Source organism: Betta splendens, chromosome 16, assembly GCF_900634795.4.
Source record: "Betta splendens chromosome 16, fBetSpl5.4, whole genome shotgun sequence".
NCBI lineage: Eukaryota > Metazoa > Chordata > Actinopteri > Anabantiformes > Osphronemidae > Betta > Betta splendens.
In genome coordinates this window covers 16,170,116-16,190,940 of record NC_040896.2, presented here as the reverse complement: position 1 = coordinate 16,190,940, position 20,825 = coordinate 16,170,116, and the positions used below count along the sequence as shown (strand labels likewise).

The window sequence follows — 20,825 nt, the reverse complement described above, 5'->3', positions numbered from 1 at the left end:
GGAAACTTCACCCTGTTAAAGGTCAGAGCTAGGTTTTAAGTTAATTATTAGGTCTTTTCAGTTAAAACACACTGTTCTTCACATCAATGAATAATTATAATCAGAAATATGTATCATTTAACCTTATTTTATTTTTTTCTATTTTTTTTCTGTCTTTTTAAACTAAATACTACATGATTTAAAGGACTGATGCACAACTTGTCTAATCCCAATCCTAAACCCAATCCCTCAGTCCGCATCAGAGTGCATAATAACATGTTGATGCTCGTCTGGAGACATCCATCCCTCCTCATATAAATAAACTCCTGCCACTGGACGAGTCCAGCCGTTCTCTGCCATGGGGAAGGTTTCTTCTCGGAGCCACTCTGTACAGCTGTGTCGCAATGACAGCATCGCCTTCCTCCTTCCTTTCACAGTAAACTGCACAGAATACCAGGTTTGTGAGCAGAAGTGCAATGAATGATACTGTGTGAGGAGAAGCAGAAGTTTGTTCATCAGTGAGGTGTATTTCAACGGAATGACTTTTACTCACCACGTATGATCCACCCAGAACCTATTTACAACTCCTGCATCAGCATGAAGTGAGCGGAAAGCAGCGCGCCCTGCGTCAAAGCGAAACAGTTCGGGTGTGGCATCAGCCCTCAGTAGTATCTGAAGCGTAGTTCTACCAAAACCATCAATGCCACGAACCGTCCGTCCTCATTTACCATCAGCTCCATCAAATCTTCACTTTTGCTTTGCAATAGAAACAAAAACTTCCAACTTCGTTAGATGTGATCCTGCGTTGATGGAACGTAACACACATCTACACGACTCGGTTCTAAGGATCCAACCCACCACCGGTGCTGGGTAGATTTACTACAGTGCTGTGGAGGTGCTGCATTGATCCAGTATGTGTTAATTTCACACAAGCAGTCTTTTACTAATTCTCTTATTAGGGAGAAACTCTCCTATTTGAAAAATGTGAGAAAAAGCATTTAATATCTTGGGTTGCAATAAAAACCAAGGCACTAAACTGATCTCAAGGATCAAATTATTCCATCCAGTGTCCGTGACTGAAAACACACACTCATAGAGATGACTGGCACATATTGAAGACGCTCGTCTGAGTCATAAATGTTTCAACTATTCAAGTCATTTTGATCAATCAGCACAATGTCACGGTGACTCAGAAGGAAATGTCAGAGGAAAGATGTGATCTGTATGTATGCTGACGTGCATTTAATTCAGCCATTGAGGGGGAAATCATCAAAACCCCGATTTTGGGCTTTTCTGAAACATAACGTGTTATAACATGACGTCACACTATGCAAATGACATTAAAGATGGGTCCGATGGAAAGTTTTCGGTTTTTGCTGAAGTTGTGCAAAGACAGACTTTTCTCAAAAATATTATTCTTTCATTTAGCGGTTTCAAGACGTCACTGGTGAGCTCTGATCTGTGAACGCAGTGTGGGCCTGCGTACGTGATGATGCATCAATTAGACAGCGCAGGTTTTACAATTGTTAATTACACACATCAAAAATCGGTGTTACTACCAGAATTAATCTGATGAAAGGACAGTTAACTGCCACTGTCGATGGCACAGAAACCTGTAAAGTCCAGATGGTCCAGGAGGATGGAGGAAACTGTGTTGCAATAAAACTCCTGCAACCACCCTGACTTCACTGTAAACCCAGTTATCATCTTTCTCATAGCTTCAACTTCAACAAATGAGGAAACATAACCTTGTTAAAGTAGAAATGACATCAGAGCTACTGTATTGGATTGAAGTGAACTTCCCAGACGTGCCCACCTGTGTGTGGAGCGTGTATCAAGTCTGGTTGTTCCTTTTCCCAATGGTCTTTTGAACTTTTACACATGGAGGCCACGTAACAGCACGCGTTGCATGTTATTTGCATATCAACCCCCAGGAATATTTGCATGTCGAATTTACACATTGCTGAAAAAAAAGGAATTCCAGTAAAAGAGAAGGTGGAAGATGCCTCTACAACAGCTGATTTTTTTGCCTAGTAGTTTCTGGAAGTAAAATTGGAAGTTTTTTGACCTTTTAAATTGAGCAACCACAGCCATCCACAACCGCACACCTACGCAAAAAATACATTTCCTTTTTGAACACTATAAAAAGGAACGCGGTCTGTCTGTCAAACCCTCTTTCGCTGCTGTGAGAAAACAGAATGGTAAGTGTTCCACATATGGCATTACAATGATGGCTTTTAAATCAATATTTATGTTCATATTATTATTATATATGTATTATATGTGTTAAAGAGCTTTGTAGTCATCATGACATATAACAGCTGTAATAGGGATCAATACATTATTGAGATTAAACTATAGAATGTGTGAAATGTGACCTATAAAAAATTTAAATATACACATTCTACAATAAATATTACAACATTACAATTACAATAAAAATAATGTATACATATATGAGGAGTATATCACTTCAGGTAAGCTGTGGTGTGTTTGTGGTGATTTACGCCCCATTGATTTTATTATCTGTAGTAAACAGCAGCTGTAGTATCTGCAGTAGTAACAGAACCCACGCTTCTGCCCGCAGCTCTTCTTACCCACGCTCTTCGTGCTCTCCGGTGTCCTCCGCGCAGCGTCGGTGGTGGAATCCGTTCCCACCTTTGAGGACGTAAACCAGGACACCGGAGAAGTCGTCGTCTGCGACATGTGTCCACCCGGTACGCACGTGAGCGCGCGCTGCACCGCCACCACGCCCACCCGGTGCGCACCGTGCAAAGCCGAGCACTTCACGGGGCTGTGGAACTACCTGCCCCGGTGTCTGTACTGCAGCACCTTCTGCACCGACAACCAGGAGGTGGAGAAGGAGTGTTCGCCGCTCAACGACAGAGTCTGTCGGTGCAAAGACGGCTTTTACACCAACGGCGACTTCTGCGTCCGACACTCCGCGTGCGAGCCTGGCCACGGAGTTCAGACGAGAGGTAGCTGTCACATGGATCCAACAGGAGAAAACGGGCTAAGGTCACGTATTAACGCTTCAATAACCCCACATGCGTTGATGTCTGGTTTTAGGTACGACGCAAATGAACACGGTGTGTGAAGAGTGTTCTGATGGCTACTTCTCCAACTCATCTTCTGCGCTGGACGCGTGCGTAAAACACCAGGAATGCGCATGCGCAGAGCAAGTTCTGCTCCCGGGCTCCGTTTACCACGACACCGTGTGTGGCAGCTGTGATGACCTCGCGAATGGAGGTGTGTGCTGCACTTTATACAAATGATTTTAATCTCCAAACATTCAAATCTAAACAGTTTTAATATGGACCATGAGTGCAATATGAGGACCAGCAGTTGTAGTTTCAGACCCACATGTTCCCACTTTCTTCCTCAGGGGAAACACTCAGGACTTTTATGACTGGATTCTTCAGCATGCACAGGATGCGTGTGGGCAAAATGAAAAAATTTGTCACCAGGTGAATTCTTCTTTAAAGCTCTTCTTCTCTCATTTGCATTCCATTACCTCATGGAGCTAAAAAAAACATTTTCTCCTTTTGACCAGGTACATTCACAAGTCTGTCCCCAGACAGAGAGGTCCTCTCATGGATCAGATCAGAGACTGGCTGCTCCAGGTTCCAGAGGAGCAGCTAAGGAATCTGCCAGAGATGCTGAGAACTTCAACACTCACCTCCATGGCAGAGAAACTAAAGCGGAGACTGGACTGGATTAAGGAGCAGAGCCCAAACTGTAGCTTAGGTTTGTAAGATAAAAGCCTCATTAATGTCCTGAGAGGCTTAAGACAATAACATACGTCCTGCTCAGCAGCACTTTGTACTAGAATTAATATCAATGCAAAACAACCTTAAATAAAGACTTTGTTATCTTATAAACTGACAGTTTTCATTACCTTTGATTTTTGTTTTATGTTGGACTTTGGTGTCATTCTTTATTTACGTTGGGTTTACAGTCAAGTCAACGTGAGTTATGCTGATCTTGTACATGAATTGTCTTTGGAAAATATGCACTGACATGAACTGCTTAAATAAATATTTTGACAAGTATGTTTGTTCTGGGTAAATGAGTCTTACTATAAAAAGTCACATTACTACAAGGAGGCACTGGATATGTTTTAATAAGAGTGGTCATTTTGTGAATTATGTGAACGGCCACAAACACTCGCAGAACTCGCAGCCATCTGGCTCTGACAACCAGATGACTCCTGAAATCAGAGGGATTCAGAACTAGAAAGACGGCAGGTGCTTATTGTTTTCAGTGTCAATGTTTGTTTTTCACAAATTGTTTTAATTCAATTCAGTTTTTTGTGTATAGCACCAAGTCACCACAGTTATCACAAGGCACTTTACAATAATGTCTACTTTATTGGACCTGACACATCTAAACCCAACTTATCCCACTTACAGCCATTGTATGGAATTAATTTATTACAAAAATTGAAATCAATAAAATTGTTTTATTCTTTATAGAACCTTTAGGAAGTAGTTGCTGGTGGATGTGAACCACATGAACATCACATTTTTGTAATGAGGCAACGTTTTAGTATATAAATAAAGAAAAAAATGTGTTTTACTCAATCAAGTAGGAGTTCATATTAGATTGTGGTGCACACAGTTGCAGCAGAAACTGTTCGTGTTTTGTGGACAGTGAGTAGGGTGCAAAAAAATCTATTCAATATCGGAACATGTAACGAACAAAGCGTAACAAGCTAATTCATTCCAGAGGAAGAAGCGAGGAGCCCCGGCTCTCTGCAGTACGGTCCCCACGGGGGGTGGAGGAAACGGTTGCAGGCTACGGAGGCAGCCGCACAAACCGCCGCTTCCAGGCTTCTTTCCTTCGATTACCTAACGGATGCTAACGCTAACGCATGCTAACGCTAACGGATGCTAACGCTAGCCTGGCGATTCGACTCTAGCAGCAGGCGCGGCGTGTACGCGGACGCTGTGCAGATTGTAGCTTGGGGGTTTGATCACGTGGAGGCGTGGTCCCGATGACGTAGACACCAGCTGACTGGAGTCCTCACGAAGATCCAACCAGCCCTTGGACTGCTCCGCTGTCCCACACAGACTAAGTCCTCCACCACAGTCCCGCATCTTAGGCGACTGCGTTTTGAACCTTCGCCTCAACACTTCAAACACCGACGACTAATAACAGACTACAAGAGAAAAAAGACAGAAATACCACCATTAGTCATCAATGGGGACCGTGTGGAAAGTGTGGCAGACTTCCGGTTTCTGGGAGGCCACATAGAGGAGAGAACGCTTCTGAGCTTAAAAAGACACAGATCATTATAAAATAAACCTCCCTGTTTGAACTACTGCCTTCGGGCAAACGTTACAGGTCGCATCATGCGAGGACAAACACACTGATGCACAGCTTTTACCCCACTACAATAACAACTCTGAATGCTGCCAAAAAATAGAAATAATGCATGTCCATGTGTGAACGTGATGTTTATTTTAGGTATATTTATTCTTGTTTTTTTTTCGGTTTTTAATGACTTTATCCTTTTATGGTCTTGTTTTTTAGCACTGACTGTAGAGCACTTTTTAAAGGTAGTTGAACCCGTTACAATGACAATAAAGACTATTCTATGCTAACTATGCTTCCTAACAAATTCATGCACATTCAAATATTTTTTTACAAAATACTTTTGACCTTAAACATCCATGCGTGTTACGGTCAAACCGATGGCCAACTTAAATGTCATTGTCAACAAACCTATGATAAACGTACCATAGAGGGTTAATACATCATTGAGATTAAGCTAAAGAATGTGTAAAATGTGACCTATGAACAAAATCAAACCGCCGTGTGATGCCATGATTTAAATTATTATGTCTATCACCTCAGGTGTGGTGTGTTTGTGGTAATTTTCACCTTATTGATTTTATTATTTGTAGTAAACAGTAGCTGTAGTATCTGCAGTTATGGGGTGCCAAATGTAAAAGTAGCACCTATAACTAGTTTTCTCACATTTAACTAAATGACACAACATGTTTTCTCACATTTAGTTAAATGTGCAAAAGTCTAAATGTAAATGTTAAATGGAGTCTACTTGCCCATTCATGAATATTCAGTTTTACACTCGGCCAACATTTAACATTTACATTTAACATTTAACATTTACATTTAACATTTACATTTACATTTACATTTAACATTTACATTTAGACTTTTGCACATTTAACTAAATGTGAGAAAACATGTTGTGTCATTTAGTTAAATGTGAGAAAACTAGTTATAGGTGCTCCTTGACATTTGGCACCCCATATGCAGTAGTATCAGAACCCACGCTTCTGACATTTTTTACAAATAATACTGTATGTTTGATGATCATGTGGAGCGTTTCTGTAAAGAAATCAAGTCACCACAAGGAGGCAGTGCAGACATTTAATAAGACTTCGGAGCAGCGCATAGAGTTTCAATCAGGTGGCTTCATCTATAAATGCGCATTTATTTTAAATTGTTATTTTGATTGTGGAATCATGCTACCGGTGTGTCTCGCTGGACTTGATTCTACATTCCAGCTGTTCTAATAAACATCCACGGTTATTGGTAGACAGGAAGGCATAATGAATGTTTAATAATGCAAATGAGTAATATCCTGTCGACTCTGCCTAGTCTCCATAAGGTCTCTACTGTAAGTTCCATTAGGAGCTGCTGAACCGTAAGCTTGGACTGGGGCCCGCAGAACCACCGCTAGAGGTCGCTGTCGCTCCCAGTTTGGGCAGCGCCGTCGCCACCGCCCCCTTCAGACACGCCACAGCGCTCCCACACCGTACCGGCTGCCCGGCTGTCGCATCACGGCGCGGGGAGGGGCCCTGGTTCCCACTATTGGCTGGCGCTGGATCAGCGACAGCTTTACGGTAGGGCCCCGCACGGAGAGGATGCGCGTAAGCGGCGGTCGCTCCTTGTCGTCGAGGCGCAGAATGCGTTGGGTTCCAGCATGATTAGAAGACGCCCGTAGCGGATTTTCTCGGCGTTTTTGTTCGGGAAAACCTCCCGTGAGAGCAGCGCTGCGCGCACCGAGGCGAGATGCGGCCACGCGCGCGTGGATACGTTGTCCGGACACCGCGAGAGGAGAACGGGAGCATGTAACCGGGAGGCACGCACCGGCGGCGGCGGCACCAGCTGACGCTCCTCTCCCTCTCGCTCGGTTTCTGAGTATTTAAGGATTCTGGATGTTTTGACGGAGCCGTTGTCTTTGTGTTGGACGTTGTCTCGAGCAAAATGAGCGAGGAAGTGTCAGAGGTCTCCAAAGAGCTTCTAGGTAAGACGCCGCATTAGAAGACAAGCATCCAGTGCAGACGCTACCTCTTTAATGTGTCTAGACATAAGTTTATAAGGTCGCATTTACTATATGTTTTATTCCTATAGACTTTGATGAGTGGTCGTTTCACAACGTTTCATTATTCGCTACATTTTCTCCGTTGTGATGCACAGCAGACAGCAGCGGCTCATCTCCCGCTTACAAAGGCAGCGCTGCCGTTCACGTCAACGTCCAGCGCATGTAACGTGGGAAAGGCTGAACTGTGATTCAGGTGTCGCTCGCGTGCGCCGAACTTGGAGAATTCCCCTCTACAGGGACCCGAGTCCTCTCTCAGCCTCGTCGGCCGAGAGTCCCGCTGTGGCTCATTTCTGAGTGTGGACGGAGCGTCCGGCGTTTGACAGAGGAGCTCCGCGTCTGACACCTCCGCGGAACGTTAGACAAACACGAGCTCCATCCCTTTGTTCATCCGCCGCGCACACAGCCTCCGGTGTCCCGTCACGGGCGTTACGGTGGATCACGCTCGTAGGAAAGTGTTGGCAGGTCAGACATGCCTTCAGTCCGTGAGTCAGAACGCTTCAGCCAACATGGTTCTTCTTATGACAGACACCGAGCAGCACGAGGCAGAGCACCGTTCATTCAGGCTTCTGAGGTTCCCTCACCTCCGTTGTAGCAGCGCGGCACTAGGTTCGGAGCGGTGCTGTTGACCCGTGGTGTCGTCTGGATCGGTGAACAGTTATTGTTTGTGCTGCATTCGTGCAAACTCTGGGCTGAGGATTCCCAGCCGTCTGTGGGTTCGATGCCTTGCCCAGGGACGCTTGGACATGTGGGCAGGGGGAGTTAGGCCTCGAGCGTCTGACCTTCCGGTCTCTGGGGACCTGCTTCACCAACTGACCCACCGCTGCCCCCCAAATCATCTGATTTCACCATTTAAAAAGAGGAACTGTTGTGAGCGGCCTGCGTCGCTGCTCCTGGAGCAGCACGAGGCCGCGTGGGACCCACAGGTGAGCGGTGACAGGTCCACTCCTGTCACAGCTGGAGTGACTGAGCAGATGAGTGTGCTTCACCGCTCACTGAAACGTCTCCGTGTGTCTGTCCGCTAATGGTTAGCTTCGCTCTGATCTGACGATGGCTGGAGGAAGCATGAAGGCGAGGACGCATGCATGCCAGCACAGATGTAGTCGCTCAGACCCCCCCCCCCCCCCCCCCCCCCCACACACACACACACACACATGTGCACGCTCTGCCTCAGCTGCTGTGTGGTTGGTCGGGAAGCGCGAGGGGAACGCGTGACCCAGTTCTGTTCTTTAAGCCGGTTCCCCCGTCAGCTGGGTGTGAACAATTGTGTGTGTGTGTGTGTGTGTGTGTGTGTGTGTGTGTGTGTGTGTGTGTGTGTGTGTTCAGTTTATTCATTAGCAGGACAAAACCCAGTCAAAGAAATGCTCAGATAGAGAGAGACAGTACAACAAAGATCATTGGTCCCGTGGTGTGTTTAAATTGGACTTGATATCGGCCTCATTAAATATAGAGGCTCCTTCTAATCAGCAGAAATAGGGACTCATCCCTCCTGTGGGAGCAGCTCTGTGTGTTCTGCTGAAGTTGGGGATGAACTTATCTTTGGGTTTGATCGTGTCTCTGTGAGGTTCTCATTTTTGTCATAAATCACTGCTGTGTCAAACGCACGCCAGCTGCTTGGTATCTGACTGCGTCTCTTCATTTCCCGTCCTGCGCAGAGAGCGTGAGGGACGCGGTGGGGAGGAAGGTGAAGCTGTCGCTGAGGAGGAGAGTCAAGCTGGAGATCAAAGGAGACAAGACGGAGAACAGAGTCCTGGTGAGTCCGCGTCGTTAGCTTCTCTGCTCTTTAGACGTCAAAAAGCCTGTTTTGCTCTCGCTTGTCTCAGCGCCTTTCACTTCGAGCTTCTCCTGTCTCGTTCCGGGGACCGGGGTTGTCGTCCTTCCATCACTTTAATATTTTCTCATTTCCTTGAAGGTCTTGTAAACGATGGGTCGGGTGCTTCTGTAAATGGGTCGCATGATTTTCTTTGTAGTGTTTATGACCAAAAACCCAACTTTTGACTCACTGGTTTAATCCATTCATCCAGTGGCACCTCTGTCCATTCCCAGTGTGTCACTGCTACGTGACAATAGCAGCTCAGGCCATTAACCTTTGACCGCGGAGCAGTAAATCTCCTCAATCTTGAATAATTAATACCTGATAGGTCATTAATTATTCACATTGGCTCTTTCTGCACTTGATAAGGCAACGAAGCGCAGGACAGTTAAAACAGGACCTCGTTGGAGCGCGGCCTGTAAAGTTGGACGGCTGACTGCCAGTGGCTGTGGGTGAATGTGTTGACTGAGTCTGTGTGTGAGTGTGTGTGTGTAGCGTTGAGATGTGAATTGCTCCCATACTGTACCGTACGCTCAGCTGTGAAATGCTCTGGGCCGCATCCAGACGCCCGTCGCTCCCGGCAGAGACCGTGATGAGGAGCTGTTGTTAAATGCTGTGGGAGCGGTGGAACTCTGTGACTTCAGGCCTCCTCCCTCCCCATTCCGGGGCAGTCGGCCGTTGGTGCACGGCGTCAGCGTGAGGCCAGTGGGAGTCGGGTACTGGGAGGCGAGGAGTTCCAGCGGAGCGGTTCTGGCGCTCCGTCCGAGCGCGGAGCCTGAGAACGACTGCGCGAGTTGCATCAGCGTTCCGCTTGAGCCCAGTGAACAAATAAACCGCTGTTTGCTGCGGTGGAGGAAGTGGCCCAGAGGGAATGTAAACGTGTAGCCTGTCACAGTGGACCTTGCATTCACACATGGTTTCAGATCCAGATTGGGACATGATTTCTAGAAGCCTTTGCGTTTTAATTCTGCGTAGTCTCCCTTTTTCAGTGCTCTATACAGCAGATTTGCACCCGCAGCTTGATCTGCTTCCCACAGATCCACAGTGTGAGCTATGAAGATAATGAAGGGAGCAATATGCTGATTTCCTCCATCGCTTTGCGCACACCGGCGCCTTCTCCTTCCCTCCCGGTCCAGCCTTGCTCAGACTGGGAGCCGCTGCAGCGCCTCAGGCATCTCTTAAGCACACTGAGGCCTGATGGATACAGTCGTCGCTCTCCTTTGAAGATGGAGGAGATAATAAGATCGGTCCATCAAACACGCCCCGGAGGAGGGAGGGGCGACTGGAGCGGCCGCTGGGACGCGTTCAGCCTGCGGGGCCCAAGGGATGGAGGGGAACTGTTGCGCCCTGACGGACCAGTGACGGTGGGAAACTGGGAGGAAGCTGCTCCAGAAACATTGAAGGAATAGACACTCGCACCCCCCACACACACACACACAGACATACGACCAGCCAGAACTAGAGGCTTGGCTCTGACCTCCTGTGTAAATAAAGGGATGGCGTGTGTTTGTCCAAGCCGGAGACCGTCACCAGTACTTAGCTGCTTTATTGCTTCCCAGTGCTTGTTTGTACAGTGGGAGTGGCCCCGACTCAGCACATTCATCAATGAATAAAGGCAGATCTTAATCTTTACTGTGACACAGTAACACTGAACCAGTGAAGGGACAGAATCCCACAGGATGTGCAATAAGTAGTTTCTGCGTGAAGAGGCCAGAATCCGGGAGTGAGTCAGCAGTGAGGAACTGGAAGAACTGCAAGTGCGCTTCCCATCGCGATGCTGCGCTGATTATTACTATAATTGTGCTGGGACTCCAAGTTAACCAGGCAGAGAAGACGTGTCAGACAGGTCACAGTGTCCCTGCTGGGAACAACACAGCCCTTATGTAATCACTGTAGCGCTGCCTCTGATAATTAGTAGTGGATGAAGCGAAGCGCGTCAGACTCCTCTTTCACTTCCATTATATTAAGATGGAACCGGCTGTCCAGATGTGAGACGTTTGGCTGGATTCAAACATAGACTCATTCCCTGCTCCTGCTGGAGCTGGAGCAGACGCTGCTCAACACCAGACCTGGCAACGGGATCACGTCACGCGTTGGATCCAACTCCTCGGGAACAAAGCCTAAAAGCAAAAGCGTCTTCTCCGGGCGAGTGTTTCCGTTCTCGCCGCGTTGTCAGAACGCGGCTGAACGTCGCCGCCTCCTATAATCTGCTCAGTGCCTCCGTTGGACCAGTCCCCACGGAGCTGAACGGGTAATGTGTTACAGGGGGGGCGTAGTGTGTATTCAGCCCACGAGAGCGCAACACAAAGCTCCCTGGGCAGATGTTAAAGAGCCACTGAACTCCGGCCCGCAGCCATTCGTTTTCATTATCTCAGGTCGGGGCCGTCGTCACTCAGACGCTGGCGCTAATGTCGTTGACTCTGCCTCAGGGCGAACGCTCAGTAGGTTTGCTTTGATAATCTCACGCTATTGACTTTCAATGTGTATGATTCCAGCGTTACTATCGGAGTCGGAGTCTGAACTGAACCTGCCCCGTCTGAATCGTGTCACTGAATTGGGTTTGTAGGTCGCAGAGTCCACATTGATCGGCTGTTAATGACATTTGTGCATTGTGTCACGTTAAAGTGCAGCCAATCAGTGATGCTGTAGTAAAAACACGGCCGCCTGCTTGTTTCCCAGCGCTTCCTCGTGCTTTTACTGTAGGTCATTTAGTATTATTTTTAAAAATTATCACTATTTCCGATGGTGACAGAACATGTTTGTGCTGAATGATGGCACGGCCGTCCTTTTGGATGTCAAATTTTCAGCTCCATTCACAGTAACAGCTTGTGAATTAAAAGAAAATAACCCAAACCAGAATTGCTGTTTTTACACAAACTGTTAAAATCCCAATATAATTCCAGTCCTGCCGTCTTCCTCTTCTACAAAGGCTGTTACTCAAAGCGTTCGGCCCTGTAGCGCTGTGTTGGCAGCGCTGAAGCTCTGGGGTAGTGCCATCACCAGCCCATAACTACCCCCCCCCCCCCCCTCCTTTGTCTCTGCCAGCCCTTTATCCTCTCCCTCAGCCGTACCTGCCTGTGTCTCTCTGCACAAACACTGTTCTGAGCACCATCTAACCCGGCTCTCCACTCGTGCCCTCTGGTTTTCTCCGTCTGCAGCGATATTCTATTTACTGTATTAGGCGTCTTGGCTGAACATCACTTGGCTGCACACACGCCCCCGCAGTGAGAAAAGGGAAACCTCCCCATTGTGTCTGGCTGGCATGCTGATGAATGAAGGAAGCCTTGTGATTATTCTCTGTCTCCGTAACCTAAACACATGCAGTCGGTTCTTGGAGGACACCCTGCAGGCTCACGCTGCTGCGAGACGGAGCCCTTCCATCAAACCAACCCAGGCTGTAATCCTAATCTGAGAGCAGACATCGTTTAATCCCTGGGCCATTGGACGCTGTGTACAATTTGGGGGGTGTCACTGAATATTTTAAGCTTGTTAATGGTGCAGTGATTTCCATCCAGAGGAGATAATGGTCGTAAAAGACATTAAAATATTCCGGTTTATTGTAGCCAGGATTTAGGTTCAGGCTGTCAAACGCTGCACAAGCCCCATCTTGAATTGTATAGGTTTCATTTATTATTTAACACCCTGTACAGTCGCTGACTCCCACTATTCAGACTGGAGTCACAACCAGCAACCAGTAACAAAAAAAAAACAATGGACGTGTGAGAATGAGACGTCTCCGCTTTGCTGCAGCCGCGTCCGACGGGCGCAGCCAATCCGACGCGTGGAGGAAGTACCGCCTTTGTTCCCCAGTAAAACACATCGCGATGAGCGGGGCAGTGATAAAAGAAAATTGATGCGTGTGTGTTAATGCTGTGCTCGGCTCCCGGCGCCGCGCGGGGAGGGCTTCGCGCATCAGCGTGGGCCGGGGTTCGGCTTCAGATAATGAAACGGTGCATTTAGCGTCATGATGTTTTTTTCACAAACCTGACATTTAGCGTGGGTTTTGTATCACGCTCTTTGTCTCAGTGCACAAAGGAGACGCACGCGTTCGCGCCGTGCCGGAGGTCCAGCGCCACAGCTGCGCCGTCGCACCGGTGGTACTGGAGGTCCAGTTATTTCTCCTCCATTACTTCAGTGCTGTTCAGGCCAAGTCTAATCCGACGCCACCTCGGCCGACTCTCCCCCGTCGTTTCCCACTGTTCCCAGTCCTTCCAGGCAGATAAGCGTTATCTTTAAGCTTCAGAGACGGCTTCCGCTGCAGGCGTGAAAGCAGAAGAGTCTGCTTCCTCTGCAGCGAAGGGGGATTAAACAGGGTTTTAATGATGTGCTCAAGGTTGTTCCCAGGATGTTTTGACGTGCTTGAGTCAGGCCCAGGTTTGACTGTTTGTGAGTTAAACCTGCCCCAGTAGTGTTTATTCTAAACGTCGCCGGCACCTGCTGAAGCTCTGTCTTTGCCTCCAATGAGATGTGACTTGAGTCAAAGAGGCCCATTTCAGCTTTCTGTGAAGAGTCAGATCCATTCTGAAAAGATGAATGCACAATTACAGCAGTGGAGCCTCACATGCAGTAATACTGTACTATTCCTGCCTACTGAGGAGCAGTCTCCTTATTACACCATGTTACACCATCCACTTATTCACAGAAAACAGCCGAGAGAGGAGCACACACACACACACACACACACACACCAGCGTTTAGTTTCAGTACATTTAGCCACACATGCACACACAGACCACACAACTGGAACAATTAATAAAAAATAGTCCACCCTACATGGAGGATGAGCACATTTAGGGATTACGGAGCTGCAGAGAGGTGCAGGACAGGAAGCTGGACTCAGGCAGAGCTCATTGATTCCGGCGTATTAAGCGCTCACATGGAGTCATGCCAGCAGCATTGGTTTAGACGGAGATCAAATGGCTTTTAAACACCTCCCTTCACTGAACATCTTCCCCTCTGATTGGATTCAAATCTTGGCCCCTTATCAGCAAAACAGCACTTACAATCTATTAAGTCATTTCACTCGCCGTGCCCTTCCCCCGTCTCCCTGGTGTCCACTCAGCTCATTTCTCTCTCTCTCTCTCTCTCTCTCTCTCTCTCTCTCTCTCTCTCTCTCTTTCTGTCTCTCTCTCTCTCTCTCTCTCTTTCTGTCTCTCTCGCTCTCTCTCTCTGCTTACTTTGATAAAACGCTCCTCTTTCCACTGTGCCGCGTTGACAGTTTGACTTTGCAGTCAAGCACATCATGACTCATTAATGTTACACACAGACACACGTGCCTGTTGCCATTAGTTACGCAATAAAGAGTGTGTTTACCGTTTCTGGTCTGTGCTGTGGTTCAGACTTTAATAGGGACATTTTTGTCATTTCTGATTGTCTTGTGGTTGAAGCAGTGTCTCTCATGCGGAAAAACACTGTGTTGAGTCCATTGGCGTACGGATGCACCCCGAGACGTGATGAATGTGTAAAAGCATGGTGGGGGGAGGCATCCCGTGGCTGAGCCCCGCCACAGCTGAGTGGCTTTTGTATATCTGGTGGTTCCTACTGAGATCCAGTGAGTGGAGGCCGTCCTGGCTGCCGGCGACGCGGGTGAAAACTCATTGACATTCTCCAGCAAGTCCTGGCTCTGCAGCGCTGCTACTTTGAGTCTGTCTGTCTGTCAGCGAGTCCATGCGTGTGCATATTCACTGTGTGTAAGCACTATGTGCTAGACGTTGCCATAGTAACCACATGCGTGTGACAGAGAGTTAACACGAGGGAGTGGGCAACGGGAGGGGGTCGAGTCTTTGACGGTGTGTGTGTGTTTGTGTGTGTGTGTGTGTGCGCGCGCGCGCAGTTATCTTGTATGTGAAAGCACTGGTGTCTGTGTATTTCACAGCGACAGACAGTGTGTAGCAGCAGATGCTCTGTGCTCCAGTGGTCATGCTCCGGTGCTGCTGCCATCTGGTTGGCTGAGTGGAGCTGGAGGCGGATGCTGGACACCGCGGCCTCACTGGCTGTCGGGTGACGCTGAGGGCTTTAAGGCCGGTTTAGATGGAGGGGGGGGGTCCGTGTCCACTCTGGAGGGCAGCACGGGGCCAGTGCAGGCTGGGAAAACCCCAGCATGGATGAGGAAGCTCTAGAGTATGAGTCAGTGAGGCCTGTTTTAGTTATTTGGCAACTGATGACTGATTGCTTCAGTGCTTTATTTAATTATGAGTCCTAACTTGTTGTCCACCCCTTTTATTAAACATGATGATTCCCCAGCACTCAGCTGAATTGTTGCCTCCTCAGACATGTCCATCATGCTCTTAGTCACCACCGCCGGCTTCTATACAGATCCGTGAACCCTCCGTTTCCATCAAATCACTTGTGTTATTCTCCGAGCTCCACGGGTTTCGCTGCTTTGAACGCACCCCCCGCTAACGGAGCGTCCGGGAGCCCGGTTTGACTGCAGCGCTGGCGACGGGTGCTCTTTAGAGGCTATCTCGGGTGGCGCAGGCCTTCCTGTCTGCCTCCATCACGTCAAAGCACGCGGGCCGGGCCACAGAGGGCTGGGAGATATCATCCCCCGTTCCACCCTCGCCTCTGATCCCTACATCTTTCAGAGAGAGGGCGACGCTTACTTTAATCACGTCAGCCCGTGATCTCTCTCTCCACCTCCTCTCCCGCTCTGCACTTGTTAGTATGCTGTGTGCCTTCCAGCTGTCTGTCAGCCTCTCCTGTGCTCACAGACTTCTATTTCACCATCTTAACCTTAACTTAGATTTTCTTGCGATGATCATGGTTCATTCACAAAGGCTCGACCTATGTCCTGTGCGAGTTCTAATATTTGTGGGGCACAAAGGCAGATGTCGGTGCCTCTTTAATTTGTTTAAAGGTCAACCTTGGCAGAAGCGGAGTCTGTATAAGTTGAACTTTCATCAGACCTTTCTTCTGTTGGATTGTCTAGAGACCGTCCACTTGGATAAATCTTTGTTTAAACATTTACAGATACGTGTTAAGCTATCACAATAAACCCAGTGACTTTTCAAGGCCACTTGATTGAATTATATAATGTGTCATGTTGATATTTTTTTGCCTCTGTTCTCTTTCAGGCTCTCGCGTCACACAGAGCCTACTTACTGACGGCACGAATTCCCACCAAGGTACGAGCAGCACGTTTTATTGTCACATCATAGCGCAGCACATACACAATGGGCCTGTCTGGACGTAAACTCATCGTGACAGGATAAAAAAAAAACAACTGCAGCCCCACCACATGCAGCTCAACGCCGGGTCGTCCATTAAACATTTGAAAAAAAAGAAAGTGTTCCAAACTACAAGATCAAATTTGAATAGTAGCATATGGACACAGTTGTTGGCATGTGCTGGTTGGCATCATTTTCCTTAATGGGAAGCTGTGGTGTAGTAATTCAGTGCATATGGCCACTCTTCACCAGTAATAACACATCTGTCATCACCTTCACCAGTATTTCCACCACAGCCTCCCCATAGAAGCAGCATCATAGTAACTAACCCAGTGCAGATGTTCGCCTGCCCGTCCCAACAGCTGGCCAGTGGTAATAAACACTGCATCAGATGTGATTTCATACGGAGCGAACTGCATCTGCTGACGGCCATGCGGCGATAGAAAAGTCCCACACCTCACGCAAACAGTGCAGCAACTGTTCCCTGAGACTGGTTCTGATGATATCTGCTCTTGGGGGGGAAAAAGCAGCTCGTCACAAGTTCCACATAACATCATGAGCAGCTCCAGCTCCAGGAATTACTTAATGGCTGTTCTTTAAATAGGCCTTTCCAGTCGATGCGATGCATCCGGGGTCTGTCCAGTGTGACTGGGAGGAGGAGCCCATGTTTCACATGTTTCCAGTCCATTGAGCTCTTGTTTTCTAAGCTCAGGCTTCTCTGATGTCTGCCAGGTTTTTCTACTGCAGCCACCACATCTCTATCCTCTTCTTCTAATCTGGCTCTGCTGTCAGATTATGGCCACAAACCACCTTTTCCCTTCCTGTGTTCTAAACCCATGTGTTCAACATTTTCAGGCGTCCCCTACTTTTCCAGCATCCTCCCCCACTCAGCAAAGATAAGAGCCAGACCAAATCCAATTAAATATGTGCCTTAGTTGTTTATTTGAATTTCTCAAGGACTTCACTGCAATTTAAGATTCTCGTCATTATCGTCCAATTATTCAGGTGGTAAATTGTTAGCAAAGCGTTTTTAAAATGTCTGTATCAGAGCATGATTATTGAAATAGCAACAAACAATTTAGCAGGAATTCAATTAATGTGGTTTAAAAATGTAATAATGGAAAAAGCTGTGGATTTCGGGAATCTGAGACTGTAATTAGAGCTACAGAGCTAAATTCTTTTGTGGTTAATTTATCATTCAAAAGATTTAAAATGAAAGAAAAGGTTGGTATAATAAATATGACCCACTTTATTGTCAGTGATGTTTTCCTTATTATATAAAAGCTCACAGTAGCGGTAGCTTCCAGACCGTTGTTATTAAAAGATGCCAGCATCCATCTAAAGCTGACTGTTACAGTATTTCCTCCTTTATTGACTTGTCCTCAAGTGAAATCTATTTTACAGTCGACATGACTTGACTGCAAATGAAGAGTAGCCTCCAGTCACTGTTTGAGCTACTGAATCAGGGGATGCAGATTCCCGTATTCAGCTGAAATGTGCATCTGTTGAATCGAAGCCAAAAAGGTTCTACTCGTTCTCGTCGCCGTCTGAATGCAGCGCAGACAATGCATTTGACCTGTTTGTTTGTGGAAGGGGAATTTCAGCAATGCACGTATGCCAGAGGAGAACAGTGGGTGCGTTGAGTTTGCATCAATACCGTTCCTCAGCGTGCAGCCTGAGGCTCAAATATTGAAGGATTAAATGCTTACTGAGGATTTCTTGCTGAGGTTTCCCTCTCGCTGTGTGTGTGTGTGTGTGTGTGTGTGTGTGTGTGTGTGTGTGTGTGTGTGTGTGTGTGTGTGTGTGTGTGTGTGTGTGTGTGTGTGTGTGTGTGTGTGTGTGTGTGTGTGTGTGTGTGTGTGTGTGTGTGTGTGTGTGTGGTTGATGGTTTGGCTCCCTTTCAGAAGCTCTAGGGTCGTGCAGTCTGTCAGCGTCTCCTTCCAAGCGTCCCTCTCACACGTACTGTACTTCTGTGTTCTATGTCATTCGTCTCGCTTTCGTGTTGGTTTCCTGTGGCCTCTTGTTTGGGTAATCAAACATACGCGTCTCGACAGCATCGTAAAGATCACAATTAAACAAACAGTACTCGCATGAAGTCATCCTCTTATTTTAACATGATTCAGAGTTGCTTTTCTCACAAGCGGTGGGGCGACAGACGGACAGGGGACGAATGAGTGACGATGCAATTAGGTTCGTCCCTGCACCTCCCAGCGTGACGCTTTGGCCCCGGCTCATAACCGTTTGTGCGCTCACGCTGACAGAGACCAGTGTGTGGGTGTGTGTGTGCTTTCACACTTACTGACCACTTACTGTACTTTACTACGCAGCGGTTCATACAGGACAGACGGATGTGTGCAGTTTGCAAATCGACAAATATGCAGCCAGCACTTTTGTACATGGACTGTTGTACTGTAGCTGTGGTGTCCATGGTGACATTATGATAAAGGTTAAAGGGAGAGGCCCAGTGCCCAGTGGGAGTTAACGTAGCCACAAGGTCAATTAACTGTTAACTAATCAGTCAGTTATACAGTAACAGCACTCAAATATTAGTAGTAGCCAACGAGGAAATGAGGAAAACATTGCTACATTATGAAGTGCTGTGTTTCACTGACTGTATTAAATGTGAGTAGCCGCAGGCAGCCCTGAATAAACACACACACACACACACCCACAGACAGTAGACAGACAGTCCGCTCATCCTCCCCCTCCTCTCATCTCCGTGCCAAGCCTCAGGAACACAGCGCCCACCTGGAACGGTCTGGCCTCCCTGCCCGGCGTGCCCTCGAGCTCCGCGCTGTGCGTAGACAAACACAGGCGAACAGAGGGAGCTGTGTGCAGCAGCGGCACAGGCCCAGGTGGAGTCAGAATGCAGGGGTTGCTTTTCTTTGTGCTCTTTGAGATTCTAGATAAAACAATTAATGGTATATACAGTACTGTAACAACACATCTATATACAACACACACACACACTACACTTATACATTATTCGTATACTTTATTCTGTGTTCTGTTCTTGTCGTCATAAGACCTACAGTAATTAGACACAGGCTGGTAACTGTTGTGCTCTTTTCCAGGTGGAACACTCCTTTAATTATTTGGAGATCCAGGGGATTTCCTGTAACAAACCTACACAGGTACATAATAAGAGACCCAATAGATGTTCTGGCTCAGCGAGTCAAAAGACTCAGACCACTCTCATGTCTGTGTTAGTTAGTTGAAAGCTGGAGAAGATGGAGCGTTGGTGCAATCCGTCAGTCGGTCGGCAGGATCTAGTGTAACTTCAAAGTATGATAATCCATCTCTAACCACACGGTTTCTGCAGCTGAACCCTTTTAACCCTCTAATCTGGGGAGATGTCAGATCACTTAATATCTTGGCGTGTGGTCTTCAGCGTTTGATAGGAACCAGCACAGATTATTTAAATGCTGACCTGTAGATGACTTGACATTAGCATTTCAGAACTGCAGCGAACGCTGAACAGTTCAGTCAGTAAATGTTTGAATCTTAATCCTAATGAGGGATGCTGTTGAACAGGTGGATGACGGGAGATTTAATTCCTGCTGGGAAGCTTTAATCTTTACAGCTGTGGGAGAGAATGAGGAATAAATTGTAATGCGAAGTCCAGTGGAAGGAGTTTGATCAAATGTAGCACATGCGTGTGAAGATGGATGACATTTGAACTAATGGCTGTGGTGAAAGCAGCTGTTCTGCAGGTTCGGCGCCGCCAGTCACTAATCAATGACGTCCTTTCAGCTGTTGATGGAGTACGAGCGAGGCTCCTTCTCCGTGAAGCTGCTCTCCACCGAGGAGGTTAATGAGGTCGTCGCTCACATAGGAAGCTGTCTGCTGAGGATATGTCCTGGTCTGCCTCCTGGGTGAGTTCAGCCCGTCGCTGTCATCCAACACGCAGCTCATGTACACAGATCATCGGCATACAGCGCGTCTGCAGAAACAACACACAGCTCTTGGTTTTTTTTTCAGTAAGGTGATGAAGAAGCTGAGCATGGAGCCTCCGGACAGGCTGACCTCCCTGCAGACTCTGTGGGAGAACAGCACGCCCTCTGAACCGGGCCCATGCGGTGGGAGCCGGCTTTCGTTACACGCATGAGAAATAACCTCAGCATGAGTCACGTCGCGTTCACGTGTGTGTAACACGCATGCCTTCGTGTGGTCTCTCCTGCGCAGGAGGCTTTTCTCAGCTCTACAGATGTGTTTGCGACTGGCTGGGGCTGCCTTACAGAGAGGAAGTACAGTGGGTCAGTATCACATAACACTGCATGAGGGTGAACGGGGCCGCGGCAGGTAGAGCTCCCCGTGTTGATGATTACGGAGAGCGGAAGAACTGCGTGTGACAGCATGTTTTCATCGTCTTTGATCAACTGACTAACGCGTGACTCGATGCGTCCAGGATGTGGACACCATCTATCTGACGCAAGACAGCAGGGAGCTCAACCTGCAGGACTTCAGCCATCTGGAGAACAGGTACGGAGCAGGGAGGGCATTAGTGGATGGA

The 20,825-nt window shown here is 47.6% G+C and overlaps 2 protein-coding genes across 7 annotated transcripts in view; both read left to right on the top strand.

Moving 5' to 3' along the window:
* Window positions 1-2,143: 2,143 nt before the first annotated feature.
* Window positions 2,144-4,031, top strand: LOC114843663 (tumor necrosis factor receptor superfamily member 6B-like). The gene is made up of 5 exons (XM_029130460.3): window positions 2,144-2,180; window positions 2,567-2,957; window positions 3,049-3,228; window positions 3,365-3,446; window positions 3,533-4,031. Exons 1-5 carry the CDS (start codon window positions 2,178-2,180, stop codon window positions 3,732-3,734), a joined length of 858 nt encoding a protein of 285 aa, XP_028986293.1. The 5' UTR covers window positions 2,144-2,177; the 3' UTR covers window positions 3,735-4,031.
* A 2,797-nt stretch (window positions 4,032-6,828) lies between these two features.
* LOC114843112 (F-actin-uncapping protein LRRC16A-like) overlaps window positions 6,829-20,825 on the top strand; it is a 30,159-nt gene continuing 16,162 nt past the window's right edge. For 3 of the 6 annotated variants that reach the window (XM_029129351.3, XM_029129350.3, XM_029129349.3), the window contains exons 1-8: window positions 6,829-7,258; window positions 8,989-9,086; window positions 16,220-16,270; window positions 19,387-19,446; window positions 20,066-20,187; window positions 20,294-20,391; window positions 20,498-20,568; window positions 20,721-20,794. In XM_029129351.3, the coding sequence (XP_028985184.1) occupies window positions 7,219-7,258; window positions 8,989-9,086; window positions 16,220-16,270; window positions 19,387-19,446; window positions 20,066-20,187; window positions 20,294-20,391; window positions 20,498-20,568; window positions 20,721-20,794 (614 nt within the window). In that variant the 5' untranslated portion in view covers window positions 6,829-7,218. The remainder of the gene's footprint in view (window positions 7,259-8,988; window positions 9,087-16,219; window positions 16,271-19,386; window positions 19,447-20,065; window positions 20,188-20,293; window positions 20,392-20,497; window positions 20,569-20,720; window positions 20,795-20,825) is intronic. The other 3 variants (XM_029129355.3, XM_029129353.3, XM_029129352.3) reach the window with 1 other exon arrangement.

Bases quoted from the DNA above. Each gene is read 5' to 3' on its own strand.
- LOC114843663 (XM_029130460.3), top strand. The intron at 2,958-3,048 runs GTAGCTGTCACA...GTCTGGTTTTAG, and splicing joins CCACGGAGTTCAGACGAGAG to GTACGACGCAAATGAACACG. The intron at 3,229-3,364 runs GTGTGTGCTGCA...TTTCTTCCTCAG, and splicing joins TGATGACCTCGCGAATGGAG to GGGAAACACTCAGGACTTTT.